The sequence below is a fragment of the Orcinus orca genome, chromosome 5 (assembly GCF_937001465.1).
Source record: "Orcinus orca chromosome 5, mOrcOrc1.1, whole genome shotgun sequence".
NCBI lineage: Eukaryota > Metazoa > Chordata > Mammalia > Artiodactyla > Delphinidae > Orcinus > Orcinus orca.
Window position 1 is genome coordinate 138542075 of NC_064563.1, and position 15694 is coordinate 138557768.

The following is a 15694-nucleotide window of genomic DNA, read 5'->3' on the forward strand; positions in this document are numbered from 1 at the left end:
TTAGATGCAGTTGGTGGGAGCAGAAGCTCAAGGGCAACCAGAGAGTTTCCTGTTAGCCGCAAGCATTCAGAGGGCTGTGGGCACAGTCAGCACGTCTTGGAGAGGGAAGGGGAGTGTCACGTTACCTCCCGGAAGGAGATGGAATGGGGTAGGTTGGAGGTTGGCTAAGAGAGCAGTCACGAAAATAGATGCTTCGAAAAGGATCAAATCAAATCAAAATCATGTATCGTCTCACTATCCAGAGATGGCTCCTATGAACAATTTTGGTGTATTTTCTTCCCGTGCTTTTTCCACATATATGTGTAATGTGTGTATTTTCAAACTCATTGTATGTATTTTTTCAATTATCATAAGCATTTCCTTGTTCAGAACAGCCACTGGCTTTCATCGCAAGAGGTGGAAAGGTCTGGAAGCAGGATCAGGGAGGCGGGAGAGTACAGACCCCCCTCCTTCCCCAGCTCCATGGGGCTTGGGGGGCCCTGCGGGAGGGCTCTGGGGACTGAGCCTGGTTGAGATTCAGCAGTCGGAGTGAGCATTCTGGGCAGGGCTTGGAGATGCGGGAGCGTTTGTTTCGCCTGTGTTGGGGTTCCAGCGCTGCCAGTAGAAAGGCTGGGAAGGAAAGACAAGGCAGTAAGAGGGTGTGGGGTAGGGGAAGCAGAGAGCAGTGTGGGGTGAGATGTAGGGAAGGCTTTTTAGCCTCTGCAGAGCCTGAGGACAGGTGGTAGCTGGTACCAGAGGCCACGTCAGCCAGCGAGGGTCAGACCGTGTGCTCGGTGCTGCGAGGCCGCAGCGTGTAGCACGACCACCATGAGGACTGGTTAAAATACGGATGTGGCCCCATGCCCAGGGTTTCTGATTGCGTAGGCCTGGGGTTAGTGAGTTCCCAGGGGATTCTGATGTGTACCGGTGAGGCGCTACGCAGAGAAAGTTTTCTTTTTAATTGTGGAGTGACATCGACCCACTTGACCACCCAGGCCAATCCTGCTTGTCCCAAAAGGAGTCCTTTCCTGTGTCAGGAACAAAATCTGCCCGTACCTTCCCAACTTCGGGCAGACACACAGCTCCAGGGCTACCAGGGAGCAGCTTCGTGTTTAGAGGGGGGCGCCCTTCCATGTAGCGTCAGAAAGGAATGGCCTCTCCTGCCCTGATTGCGGTGACCCCCCAGGAGGCTGAAGGATTATGGAGGCCCCGGTGAATCCTGTGCTTCCCTTTCTAGCTCGGTCGGCCTGTGGCCATCAGCGACAGTCAGCCCTACTTGTGTATTAGTACCTTAGCAACAGAGTGTGTTTAAAAAGTCAGTCATTCTCATGACACAGGTAATGGGATTTTGTTTAAAAAATTGTTACAGATCTAATCCACCCAGCTATATTTTACTCATCTACTTCCTTGAAGATTTGCAGGTTTGGGGAGTTAACGTGAGGGGTTTGTTAGAAGGAAATCAGAGGAGGAGATTTAACACGACTGAAGATTTAGCAAAACTGTCCAAGAGTGTTGCAGGAACAGGGGACCTGAAACCTTTCGCTTTAGCCCTTGTGGTATCCTTGACCTCCGCTGCCACTGCCCTGCCCCTTCTCAGTCCCGAAACTTCTGCCTCTTGTCACCTTCTCTCCACAGCCTTTAAAAAGAAAGTAAATACTGAAACCACTTACCTGGGTCCATTTGTTGTTGTGTTTCCATTTCAGTGGGTTTCTAACTTCTGGTTGGAATGATGTACATTCCTGTAAATGCCACAGTTAAGTTTTGGGTTTAGGTCACGGGAACCATGGGCTGTGATGGGGGCTTGGTTATAACAGGACTCCAGAGGCTCTCCCATAGAGACTGAGAGAATTGGAAGAGGGTAGCTTTTGCCAGAGCAAGCCAGGGTTCGGTTAGCCCGGGAAGTCCTAGTGGACGTAAAAAGAAGTTTGTATCTCCAAACTGGTGGTCTTTGCCTCCAGGGAGGTACAATCTAGCAACCTTTCCTTTCTCAGCTGGCTTATAAACATAGAGCCAGTCCTCGTCCCTAAAATGTGAACCTTCAAGAAAGTAGATGAGTTAGAGGGTTGCTGGGGGAGGTCGGGGAGATTAGCCGTAGGTCTGAGGCAGGAAGGACCTGGACACCACATCGGTATTCTAAGCTGCTTCTGCTCGTCAGGATAAGAGCTCTCACTGTTGTAACATTTTTAGTCTTTTACACTGTGGCCAGTGAGCGTTCTGAAGTGCATATGATGTGCGTATTCTTTACCTTAAAATGATTTTGTGGTTGAAAACCATTATCTAGTTACCCAGGGTGTTCTTGGGACATAAGTTGTTGATTTCATTAATTCCACCACATTAAAATCAAGAATCAATGGAAAGACAACTGGCGTAGGGGTTGGAATGTTCTGTTCCAACTCTGGCCTCCTCGTGAAATAGCCGTGTAACGTGGACGGGCCTCTCAACTGCCCTGAGCTTTACTCTCCTCGTGTGTAGAACAAGGTGTAGACCAAGTCGTCTTTAAAATCCTTTCTGGCCCTCCACGTCTGCGAGCATACTCTTCTCAGCTAAAGGTTTCACTAACTAGTTTCAGATGAGCTTCAGTGAAACCATTGGAGGGAGGGACTAATGCACTGTCCGTCGCCGAGTCTCATTATACTGGTGCTGCGTATAATAAGTGATGTTTGGCATTTAACCTGATGGTTTCGTTGGCCTAAATCCTACCTCGTCCTCTAGAATAATGATCTCTCGACGAAGGCATACCTTTTCACTTTATTTGGGAAGGAATTTTTAATCACACAGAAAGCCCATAGTTATCACTCAGGTCATACTAATCATGTTTACAAAACTAGTGTAGTGTTTGCCTTGAGATACTTGCGATCTACAGAATTTCCTAACAGAGCCTGCCGGTGCAGAAAGGGAGTAGCTCCAACCCCTAGTCATTCCCCAGACTTCGTTCTAGCCAATGCGTTAAAGCTTCCCTCCGACAGGGAATTACAGGAACAGCAAACAAGTAGCTCAGTTTTAATGTTTTAAGTTTTATTGCATTTTATTTTTATATTTATTTTATCTTCAAATACCAGTGCTAATGAGTAGCTGGAACCAAGAGGAAATCACAGCATCCTATAAGGGTGGAGAATTCAGAAGGAAGGTTTGGCCCAGCCTCCGTTTGCAGGTGAAGAGGCAGAAGCTCAGGAAAGTCAAGTGACGGACCCGGGTCGCACGGTCTGTCAGTGGGTCAGTCAGTGGCAGAGCTGGGCTGGGACCGATCCCCTGGCTCCGGCTTCTCGCACTGGACCGAGCTGCTGCCTCAGACGCAGGGGGCCAGGTGATCGGCAGAGTGCATGGTCAGGTTGTGAGGGAGCAGAGTTATGACGTCTGCAGGCCACTGGTGGTCCTCTCCGTGAAGCCAGCAACAAGGGAGTGATGAAGGGCACCTAAAACTAGACTGTCAGTGACACGGGGACAGGGACCTCGTCTGTCCTGCATCAGTGAAGCTCTAGCATCTAGCGTAGTGCCTGGTGCATGATAGGTGCACAGGAAACGTGTGTTGAATGAAGGAACACGAGAGAAACCTTCCTTATCAATTATAGATCATCTAGGATCGTTTCTTTCCTCTTTAAGGTTCTTGAACACGTGCCCCTGCTGCTGTATATCTTGGCAGCGAAAACGTTAATTCTCTGCCTGGCGTTTGCCGGAGCCAAAGTATACCAAAGGAAAAAATTGGAAGCAAAACGGCAAAAACTGGAAGCTGAAAAGAAGAAGCGGTCAGAGAAGAAGGATAACTAAAGGGAAATCAAAGGTACTGGGACTTTGCAAATGCAGACTGCACAGGGGGTTAGGGCGGGCCTGTCCTTGCATGTGATAGTTCAGAGAATTCCGGATCCCTCGGTCTGAAGGCTGTGGGCGAGCGCGGAGCCCCACCTGTCACAGGAGGTAGAACAGCTGTGTGTATAAGGTGCGGGCTGCAGGTCCCGACCCTCGAGCCCCGTCTGCTGGTGAGCCGCAGGACACACCTCTGCTCTCAGCCTGCGCAGGTTCCCCCTCGTTGGGAGCAATGGTGCTTAACGGGATTTGGGTCACAGGACTCTTGAGAATTTCATGACAGTTGTGGACCTTCTCCCTGCAGAAGCTCACATACTAGAAACACCTAAATTGTACATAAAATTGCAGACAGGGGTGGGGAGGAAGTGGGATCACAGGTCATTTAAGACCCCTGCGTGTACCTAAGATTAAGAAGCCCTGCTAACCTCAGGATAATGACTCCTAGGTATGGCATATAAATCCCTTCCCGGTGTATCCTCACCCCGGTCACATTTGCCCCCTTTGCCGCCCCTCTCTACGCTCCTGCAGGCCATTCCTTGACCACGATAGACGTTCGTGCCCCTTGGCCTTTGCTGGTCGGTCCCCTGGCCAGAGGGCCTTCCCGATGACCGCCTCACTGGGCACAAAGTCTTCCTCATCGTTGTAGCCCAGTGCCTGTCCCAGAGCGCAGGGCGTGCCCAGAATGTGTTTGTTGAGTTAAGACACCAGGAAGTTATTAAACACCCACTTACAGATCGAACTTAGGACAATTAGCAGTTTCCTAAATTCTGTTGTGCTCACCCAGTTTCATCACTTCTCAGGTTGAGTTCTATGCTTTTCTCTAAAAATTAGAGGATTCAAATATGGTAGCAGGGAGTTCTAGATCAGTGGTTTCCAAACCTGGCTAATGATCAGGATTTGCCTGGGTGCTTGTTAAAATGCAGATTCCCAGGGTCCGGCCTCAGAGAGATTCCATTCTGCCTGTGGTTGGGTCTGGCATCTGTTCTCTTGAAAACTTTTTAGGTGATTCTTACGCTGTCTTGTCAGCAACAGGTCACTGTAGGAACCACTGGGTTGGTGACCTCCAAAACCTCTGTCCACTCTGAGACAGACTTCTGTAGACGTGAATTCCCTTACAATACTCGTAGACTTGTTGAGGCTAAAAAGAATACTTATGAGTAATAATTGTCATAACGTATTGAATGATTGTTCTGGGCTAGCATTTTGCTGAGCGTTTCACATACAGCGATGTTACTGACGATTCCTGACGGCCCTGTGTGGTCCATTCAGATTGAAAAGTGGCCCCCACTGTACATGGTGAAGAGCAGAACCAGAACTGAGCCCAGGTCGAACGTTCAACCCCAGTGTGTCCCTCCTGGTGGTCGTACTGTGTCCTGGTCCTGAATGCCGAGTTCAGGGAGGGAGCTGCGGGAAGCGCTCAGCTCCTGTTTCTCACCCCAGGGGAGGAGACCGTCCTCTCACTGGTCCTTAGTGAGCTGGATGCCCTGCCAGGCCAAAGAAGTTATTGTTATGAAATCTTGCCTTTTTTTAAAAAAAAAAGATGTTTTGGGGGCTTCCCTGGTGGCGCAGTGGTTGAGAGTCCGCCTGCCGATGCAGGGGACACGGGTTCGTGCCCCGGTCCGGGAAGATCCCACATGCCGCGGAGCGGCTGGGCCCATGAGCCATGGCCGCTGAGCCTGCGCGTCCGGAGCCTGTGCTCCGCAACGGGAGAGACCACAACGGTGAGAGGCCTGCGTACCGCAAAAAAAAAAAAAAAAAAAAAAAAAGATGTTTTATTGACTGAAATTCATGAGTCGGCACTAGAGGGGGAAGAGGGAGCGCTTCAGAATCGAAGAAGGTGAGGGAAGGCAGTTTCCCTTGAAACGCTGATTGGATTTCTAATCCACAGAGTCATCATTTTGTGTGTTAACCGCAAAGAGAAAGAAAAGACGAGGTGCGAGGCCCTAAACGCTTCTTCCTTCCCACAGACGTCAGTAGAGGCCCGTCAGTGAAGTGGGGAGGGATGGCTTGTCCAGCTGAGCCTAGAACTGACCAGGGCAGCCCGTTTCCCCGTCCTAGGCTGGCAGCTTATCAAAGCTTGGCCTGGAGCCTTGTTTTAAACAAAAGGGATTTTTTTTTTAGATGAAAGGAAATTGTGATGCTAAAACTTCATTCCTTAATAGATATGCTTCAGTGGTTTCTGTTTAAGTGTAAATGGCTGAACATAAAGGTTGATGCTGAGCGAGTAAAACAATCCCTCTTACTCTGTGAGACATTTCATGCTTCTCCCTTTGGTCTTCCTTTCTAGATTTTGTAATTTAAATGTCAGCTTGAGTGGACTCCGGCTGAGATGAAAGATTTAATTATTGAATGGTATGTCAGAAGATAAACTCCCAGCCTATAGTCTAACTTAAAACGATGTGAATTTTTCTGTGCTTTTAAAAGAACCAGTATTTTGTTTACTAAAAGAAAATACCTTTGTAAAAAGGGTGTCTCCGGTCTTTGGAATAAGCCAAAGTAGGTGTATGTCTCTCCTTCTCCCTCCCTCCCTTTCCCTCTCCCTCTCCCTCTCCCTCTCCCTCTCTCTCTCTCTCTCTCCCTCTCTCTCTCTCTCACACACACACACCCCTCTGTGTAGTGAGAGGAGGGAATTTTGCATTTCTAGCATCTCCTAGCCGTGGGTACCAGATCACAGGTGCACCTCCACAGACGACGGGGCCGTAGCTGTCGCATCAGCCTGCTGTCCCTCACCCACCCCTCCAGCCCTCTAACCTGCTACCCTAGTGCCTGCTCCTTTCCTCCTCTTTCTCTCCTCCGAGCACTTCGGCTCTTTCTTGTGTTTTCATTGTTGGGGGGAGGGGCTGTTCGCTGCTCCAGGACCATCGTGCCTCTGCTGACCCGTGAGGTCCTTGCAGGGAGGGGTGCAGGATGAGACCCTCCTGCCCCGGTGGGTACCAAGTCTAGGAGGAATTGCCTGTTTGTGAGGAGGAAAGAGGATCCCAGGTGTGCTTTGTCCTCTCCCCACCAGTCTGCTTGTTCCGATTTGCTGATATGAGATGAAGGGCGGGACATGCTCAGCAGACTGTAATATTTGAGAGGAGTGGGGTCCATAAGTCTTTTGACTCAGCCCCTAACCGACTGAGGTCTCTATTAAAAGGTTCCTGTTTTTTCACTTCTCTCCAGATACCACAGAGGATGGGGAATGAGGCAACAGTAACCAAAGCCACAAATATGGTGGAATGTTTGGTCTCGTTGCAGGCAGCCACGTGGAAAATCTGCGCGAGGGCCTGTTAATAGGTACTCCCCCTACCTCCCCCCTGCCCCACGCCATCCTGGCCCAGGTTGGCAGAACTTGGAATTTTAAGCATGAGGAATAAAGGGAATTATATTTTTCTTAAGTTTTACTGTGATTGCAGGCTGCTCCTAATCACAATTTAGAAAACAGAATTTACACAGAATCAAAGTTTTAAATACAGGAGACTTTGACTCTACAAGCTACAAATCCCAAAATAGAAGGGGACTTGCCCTCATGCTCGCACCTCAGCCTCCCTGCAGGATGCTGCTCTGGCCTTTGCCTGGGAGCCTCGCGGTGGCCTGGGTCCCATGCGGCAGGAGCAGATGACCAGAGCAGAGGTGAGATGCAGCCTGGCACCCTCGCTTCCCTGACCTGCTCAGGTAGGTCCAGAACTGACCCTGGGCTATGGCCTAGCCTCCTACCTTTGTCAGGGCGGACTCTGCGCCTGGCGGGTGACCCCCCCACCCTGCTCTAGGCTCCTGCGCTAGGGCCTCGGCCTCTGCTTCCTCACCTCTCTGCAGGATGAGGGCATCATGGGCTCCCAGCACGCCTGGCATCACACCCACTACCCCTGGGCACCCTTTCCTCATACGTACTTACACCTGTATGCCTCGTAAATCCCAGGGCAGGGGATGCAGAGTGGCCTTGGCTTTTCACGGAGACCCTATGCCCATCTAGTAGAGGTTCAGGTTTATTTTAAACACAGGTGTGTTTCTAGGCTTTGGGATTTAGAACTCAGTTTTGGAATTGGTGGAACATCTGGCCGTCTTCTTGGAAAATTCGGTAGCAGATCATCTAAGGATAGGAATAAACCATTGACCACACCCACAGGTTTTCTGTAAACGGTGTTTTGGGGTTTAAGTTAACCTTTCTGATACTCTCTTCTTCCACTAGGGGGAGATAATCACTATAGTAAGTCCCCTACATACGATCGAGTTCTGTTCTGAGAGTGCGTTCGGAAGTTCAATTTTGTGTGTACGTCCAACAAAGTTAGCCTAGGTACCCAGCTAACACAATCAGCTCTATAGTACTGTACTGTAATAGGTTTATAATACTTTTCGCGCAAATAATACATAAAAAACAAACACGAAAACATTTTTAATCTTACAGTACAGTACCTTGAAGAGTACAGTAGTACAGTACAACAGCTGGCATACAGGGGCTGGCATCGAGTGAACAGGCAAGAAGAGTTACTGATTGGAGGAGGGAGAGGAGGTGGGAGACGGTAGAGCTGAACGGTCGTCAGCAACAGGAGACGGAGGGCGAGCTGCAATTTCACTCACGCCTGACGCTGATGGCTCAGGTTCTGGTTCCTTGCTGGAACCAGATACACGTTTGCATCTTTGAAAGTTTGAAACTTGAAGGTTTGTATGTAGGGGACTTACTGTATTTGGATTTATTGATACTTTTCCAACCCTGTGTACATGAAGTCAGTAGATTTGTAGCTTGACTTTAAATAAGTGGTTGGATGCATGAACACGTGGGTGGATGGAGTGATTGGTAAAGCCCACACCCAGGACCCCGTCTGACTGCACCTACCCAGCCTCTCTCGGGACCATAACTGAGAACGATTCCATAAGACCACCATCCCTGGGCAGCTGAAAGATGTTTCAAAGAACGTAAACTGGAATCTACGTCCTCCATGCACAAGAGAGCCCCAGGATCCCTCACACAGATCATATTTCATCTTGTTAGATGGGCTCCTAACACGTTTTTGGTTTTTGAGCTTACAACATACTAGAATCAGATATGAAGAAAGGCTGTTGGCGGCAGAAATGCCTCAGAGCAAGAGAGACGGTCTTTGAGCAGCAGACCAGGCCTGAGAACTCGTCTGTACGATCGCCAAGCCCACACCAGGAACGACACCCATCATGACACTAAGGACAGGTGAAACTGTCTTTATATACTTTGCTTAACGAGGCAGAGACGTACATAATATATTTCAGGAACTGAATATTTCAAACAAAAAATCTGGGGCGTTTGAAAAAAGGTCATCTCTTGCCCGTCTGTCACCAAATTCTCATCTCAGGGAAGCACACCTGCCTGGATGCGACCTTCCCAGCCTCCTGCAGGGGCCGGGCCTGCGCGGGCACAGTACTGCCGACTTGCGATCCCCGGCTGTGCTGAGATGCCACAGGTCTCGTCCTTGTTGGAGGGAAGCCAGGGGTGATGGAGAGTCTGGAGGGAAAAGAGGATTGAGGCTGGGTTCTTAAACGTGAGCGCACACGAGAGGCTGTTTAAAGTGCAGATTCCTGGGCTGGGCCCCAGACCCACGGCATCAGAAGCCATGCGGGAGAGACCAGGAATCTGTGAACAAATTTGAAAACCCCAAGGGGATGCCGCTGAGGTGGTCCTTGAATCTCCTTTGGAGCCTTAAACGATGGGCAGAGGGAGATGAGCCAGAAGCCGGGCTGGGAAGGAACATCTGGAGCCCGTAGGCTGGGGAGCAGGGGAGAGAACGTAGCTGCGAATCCTTGTTTAGCCCTTAACTATTCCTCCTGCTTTACATCTGTCACCCCCAACATGTGTCACCGTCCCCGTCTCACAATAAGGAAGCCGAGGCACAGAGAGGTTAACCTCTCTGTCTAAGGTTCCCCAGCTGGCAAGAGGCAGAGACAGGATGTGGACCTCGCAGTTCAGCTCTGGACCTGTACTTTTCACTCCCGTGCAAGGACAGGGCAGGTGGGCAGGCGTTCTTGTTCTTCCAAGTCGTGGGTCATCAAGTCTTCAAGACGACACGATGAGGACAGAGGCCAGGCTGTGGGAAGTGGGGAGGGTATGAGGAAATAGAAACAGTGCCATTTGCATCCTAATTTCAAGTGTGTGTGTGTGTGTGTGGTCTGCAAAGTCAGGAAACAAATTTTTGTCTGAGCAATGTGTTGATTACAAATAACTGGTTAGTTTTCAAATAATTGGCTCAGTATTTCCCTTGAGTTTCCAGATGTTTTGGACACTCTCTAATGTACTGATTGTACTTTTCAAAGATTCACAATTAGCCCCATTGAATTAAACTTGGAGGGACTTCTCGGCGAGCTGATTGTTTAAAAATTGTAAAAGAAGTTCTCCCAACTTTGCCACCTGCTGTGCACCTCAGAGGTGGGGACAGAGACATTGGTAGCCTTAGGGGAAGGCAGGGTTGAGGGAAAGGTTTTTCCAGAAGGAGTAAGCTTGAGCATGATCACAGGCTGAAGGAGATGCGACAGGAAAAGGGAAGGGAACCTGGCCGGGCTGGAGGTGGATGGCATCTGGGGGCCGGGCACTGAAGGCCCCGGTACATGCAGGGCGAGGGGATACCCAGGGAAGCTGTGCTGGGTAAAGGCCTCGGTTTCCCCTTTAGCTTGAGGCAAGTCCTTCTACTCTGACCGTGGGAGGGATGCTGGGTGCAGTGGGCAGAGCCCAAGGACCTGGGGCCTGCAGTCCCCTCTCCCCTCTCCCTCCAGGTCAGGGGCCTGAGCCGTGGACTACAGCTCCCTTCAGAGACGGCAGGGCCCTGGCTGTCACCAAGTCTGCTGTGGGGAGGGTGGCTTTTGCCCCCATGAGCCCTGCTGGGTGACACCTTTGTAACTGCCTGTGGTCAGGCCTGGAAAACCACACATGGGTTTTGAACCAGGAGCTGGACTCCTTGGTGGGAAAACTTATGCTTCCCCACCCTAACCCATCGTCCTGCACCACACCCTTCAGGGTCTTTCCTTTCCTTCTAGAATAGCCCAAACTCCTTCTCATACAACACGTTGTTTTCTTTTTCCATCCTGTCCCTTCCACACTTGCATTCTTCCTTTCATTCCACTCACACTGCTCCCTGCCCACCACACGCACACTTGCACGCACGCGTGCGCGCGCGCACTCACATACCCCGTGCCCTGGGAAGTGGGTAAGCTGGGCACACTTGACCTCTTCTTCTACCCACTGTGATGAAGTCACTGCTCTTCCTCTGGCCTCGGCTCCAGTTTCACCTCTTCCTGCTGCTCTGCCCCTGACTCCCCAGCCAGGCCCTCGACTCTGAGCCCTCACTCCCCACACCTCCAAAATCTCACTGACCGAGAGGTACTCCACACCACCAACCTGACTGCCTCCAGGGCCTGAGCTTACTTTCTTTGGGCCCCTGTCCGGGCCACACGTTACAGGCACATAGAAGGTGCTCGAATATTTGGTGAGTGGGTGAGTAGTAACACCCAAAAGAAGGGGAGCAGGGATTTTCAGCTGGCCACATCACCACCCAGAATAAAGACTACTTTTCCCAGCTTCCTTTGCAACTAAGTCTAGCCAATGAGATTTAAGTGGAAGGTTTAAGTGTGAGACTTCCTGGAAAGTCCCTTAAAAGAAAAGGGATGAGCCCTTCTTCCTCCTTTTCTCCTTCTCTGCTACCTGGAATGCTAATGCAATGGCTTTTTCAGCAGCCATTTTGCACTATGAGGTGACGTTGAGGATGGAACCAAGTCTAGGACAGTAGAGGAAAAAGATAAGACCCTGAGTTCTTTATGATCGTGGATCCATCATATTAGCCCTGAACTGCCACCTTAGCATTTTTTGTTTTGGTGGGGGATGGGACGGTACCTTCTATTTTGTTTAAATCTCTGTGGTTAGGTCTCCACTACTCATAGCCTGACCTAATCCTAACTGACCCATAGAACCAGCTAGAGAGGGCTGTGAGGACTTCCTGATAGGAAGACGTGGATTCTAGTCCTGACCCTCCTGCCACTACAGGTGGGCATCCCTCCAGGTGAGTCAGTTACCACTTTGTCTTCATTTGTAAAACAAGCTTAACGATCACTGCCCTGCCTATGTACAGGGTGGTTGTCTAAACTGAATGAGGTCGAGTATATAAAAATGTTCTGTACATGTAAAACAATCACAAATGGAAGGAGTGTGTACCACCTGCGGGGATAGGGGGCAACTCGGTCCCCTGATTGGCCAGGTGCAGCTCGATCAACTCAGTTGAGCCTGGACCTTCCTTGAGTGGTCAAGGCCTGAGCCAGTGGGCATTCAGCTCCATTAACCTATTTCCCTCTGGGCTTTTTCCAGGGCAGCACATTTTCCAATGCGCCACCTCCTCAGGGGGAGCCTGGCCCACAGGAAGGGAGTGGGCGTGTGGTTGTTGGTCCTGATGAGGACCAAAGTGGATGAGATGTGCCCTCAGCCAACCTCTCCGAAGGAGTCAGCGCCACCAACATCATGAAGGGTCTTCCAGAAGATGTGTCCACACCTGCAGGGCTGCTGGGCCTTATCACCCACTGTTTTTTTTTTTTTTTTTTTTTTCTTTTTTGCGGTACGCGGGCCTCTAACCGTTGTGGCCTCTCCCGCTGCGGAGCACAGGCTCCGGATGCGCAGGCTCAGCGGCCACAGCTCACGGGCCCAGCCGCTCCGCAGCACGTGGGATCCTCCCGGACCGGGGCACGAACCCGCGTCCCCTGCATCGGCAGGTGGACTCTCAACCACTGCGCCACGAGGGAAGCCCTCACCTACTGTTTATTTCATACAAGTGCTGCTCCCAAAAGGTTCCAGGCTGTACTCTCCATCCTCGCTGTCCACACCACCAGAAGAGACCTCTTATCCTTAATTCCCTAACCTATCGCAGACGGTCTTAAAAGAAATGCCAGAGAAAAGAATTTCCTTTGATCAAAAGACACATCTTAAGATGTGTCTACTCTGATTACAACCCAGTGATAAAAAGCAAGAATTTGCCACAAAGAGTGAAAAGGAAATGAGAAGCAGCTCTAACTGTGCATGCGCTTGCTGGAAGCCCAGCCTGCACTGCAGTAACAGGAGCTCCAGTTTATTGAGCACTGAGTTGGGGCTGGTCATGATGTAGTGGCTTGGTGTGTGCTAAGTGTTTAAGCCCTCAACTCTAGTTTACGAATGAGTTCGTTGAGCCTCAGGGAAGTAACTTGTCCAAAGTCTCATAGTTAACAGGCTGGAAACTTGCGATTCTAACGAGATCCATCCGATTCCCAGAAGCCCGTGTACTTTCCACTGTGTTCTCCTGGAAGTTTCCATGCTTGGCATAAAGCAGAATTTCTTAATTATGAGTACAATATTATGTAACTCAATTGCACATTACCCGTGGCCCTTTGATCTCTGGTTATACCGATGTTCTCTTTTTCCCTACTTGCTTTCTAATGATCGAACAAGGCCTCGAAGGAATACAATCCTAAACTCGTTTTATTAGATCGTCTCGGTTTTCCCAGAAAAATAGCTCCTGTTGGTCTATCTTGTTCATCTGGTAACCCAAAAACCTCCCATTTTTTTTCTCACTGCAAAATAGTGTGTCTTTAAAAAGTACCTGCCTCTAGCTCAATATTGTGCTGAAGTATGTTTTGTTGTGTCCAGTTGGAGGCAGCCACTTTGCCAGCTGATTGTCTGATGTCAGAGGCAAGCCTTACACCGTGTTTCAGTAACCAAGCCAAGCATGGCGGCTGGGCACACGGGCTTAGGCTCTGACTGGCCTGAGTGTCGCAGTCTCCTCATCTGTAAAATGGGAAAGTGATAGGACCTACCTGAGAGGTTGTTTTGAGGGTGAACTGAGCTGCTCGTTAGTAGAGAGGCTGTGTGAATAACAGTTCTACCTGGGAACTCTGGATTTGAACCTCAGCTCTTCCGCACTGGAGCAAGTTGCATATCTCTCTGTGCCTCAGTTTACCCTTCTGAGAAATGGAGACAATGGTAGTTCCTACATCGCAGACTGTTGTGAGGATTAAGTGAGTTAAGCGTGTATAGCTGTTAGTGGTTGTCACTACAGAACTCTGGACAGGTGTGAGATAAATGCGACGTAGGGGCAAAACGCACTCACATCCCAAACGCAGGCCACCGACCCTGAAGTCACCAAGGAGGTCTGAGTCCTGTTACCCTTAAGGAACATAAATTCTGAAACATACATGAAACAGGTAGCGAAAAAAACCACACAAAAGTACCATGCAGTGGACTTCCCTGGCGGTCCAGTGGTTAAGACTCCCCGCTTTCATGGCAGGGGGTGCAGGTTCGATCCCTGGTTGGGGAACTAAGGTCCCTCATGCCGCGAAGCATGGCCAAAAAATAAAAAAAATATTTTAATAAAATAAATAAAAGGTTTAAAAATAAAAGTACCACACAGGGAGAGCCGTTTCACCAGGGGTAACTGTGTTACCCCTGGGAAATGCTCTGGGAAGTGAAGTATTTCAGTGGGAAATGCAGTATTTCAGCTGGCAGAAGAAAACCTTCTTTAGAACCTGTGCTCAGCTGAATAATGGTCCCTAAATGTATCCAGGTCTGAATCTCTGGAACCTGTGAATGTTACCCTATATGGAAAAAGAATCTTTGCATGTGTGATTAAATTAAGGATTTTGAGATGGTGAGACGATTCTGGATTATCTGGATGGGACCTAAATGCAGTCACACGTGTCCTTATAAGAGGGAGGCAGAGGGAGATTGGACACAGAAGAGGAGAAAGTAATGTGGCCACAGAAGCAGAAATTGGAGTGATGTGGCCACAAGCCAAGGAAGGCGGGCAGCCACCCAGAAGCCACAAGAGGCCAGGAATGGATTCTCCCTTAGAGCCTGTGGAGGGAGCGTGGCCCTGCTGACACCTTGATTTTGGCTCCGCGGAACTGATTTCAGACTTCAGGCCTCCAGGACTGGGAGAGGATACGTTTTTGTTGGTTTAGTGCACCAAGTGTGTGGTAGTTGTCACAGCAGCCGCAAGAAACTCATACTGCACGGTTGGCTGTAAAGTGGGAGGTGCAGCTGAGAGTGTCTGGTTCCCAGTGGTTGGAGGTGGTAAGTGTGATTCATCTGCAGATAAAATGCATAAAAACAGGATGCTGCAGAAGTCCACCGCTTAGTTGCTGAAAAGCACTGAACATCTGTTTTCTGACAAAGTGTTTCTAAATAATCCAGGGAGTTTCAGGAAGGAATTAGGGCAGAAGACAAGCAAAGAATCTGATTTTTCTGTGCTTGGCTAGCGGGAACCTGGCCTCACCATCTGATATATAGGCAGGTCTGTTGGGAGTTGGTAGCAATTTTCAGACATTGTTTTTGACATACCCCAGAATAATTACTTCTGCTATAAAATTACTGCCTGAACATACATAAACAAGAGTGAATTTTGTGATATGTTTAATAGGAGGCAGGGATTTTTTTTTTTATAAAAGTGAAAAATACCACCACAAATCCTTACAGCCACCATTAGCAGCAGCCCCAGACTTTAGGGTGCCGTTAGCCACAGGTGGCTCAGCAACCAGGGCCCCGAGGTGCAACTGCATGACAGGCTAGTGACCTCCCGTTGGGATTCTTGGAGTTGGAATGGGAGACGGATTGGATAAGTGGGTTCTGTAGACCCTCCTGTTTACGTCACCTGTTCACCCACCAAGTCCCACTTGAACCAATCACTGTCATAGCTTTCCAGGTTCCTTATGGGGACCACCAACTTGCCTGGAGGATCTGGTTGGGGTTTAACTTCCTTGGATGTCTCTTGCTCACCCTCTGCCTCCTTGCTTTCAAGCAATGGAAGGGAAAGAGCCTGTTCAGCCACCATCTGGACCACATCTGTTGATGGCAAGCCGGCTCCCTGTGGATTATTTTGGTGGACTGAAACCGGTAGGCACACTAGTTAATTTCAATTTTTTGTGAGCACACTCTTGGTTCTCTTTTCGTCCTCACACAACCTTT

At 49.6% G+C, this 15694-nt stretch overlaps 1 protein-coding gene across 9 annotated transcripts in view; it reads left to right on the forward strand.

Annotated features, from left to right (window-relative positions):
* SMIM11 (small integral membrane protein 11) overlaps nt 1-15694 on the forward strand; it is a 70205-nt gene that overhangs the window by 4562 nt on the left and 49949 nt on the right. For 5 of the 9 annotated variants that reach the window (XM_049709963.1, XM_049709960.1, XM_049709961.1 and 2 more), the window contains 3 exons: nt 3580-3757; nt 6068-6132; nt 6943-7157. In XM_049709963.1, coding sequence (XP_049565920.1) covers nt 3580-3744 — 165 coding nt within the window. In that variant the 3' untranslated portion in view covers nt 3745-3757; nt 6068-6132; nt 6943-7157. Of the gene's footprint in view, nt 1-3579; nt 3758-6067; nt 6247-6942; nt 7158-12076; nt 15664-15694 lie in introns of those variants that run through there. The other 4 variants (XM_049709958.1, XM_049709957.1, XM_049709956.1 and 1 more) reach the window with 4 other exon arrangements.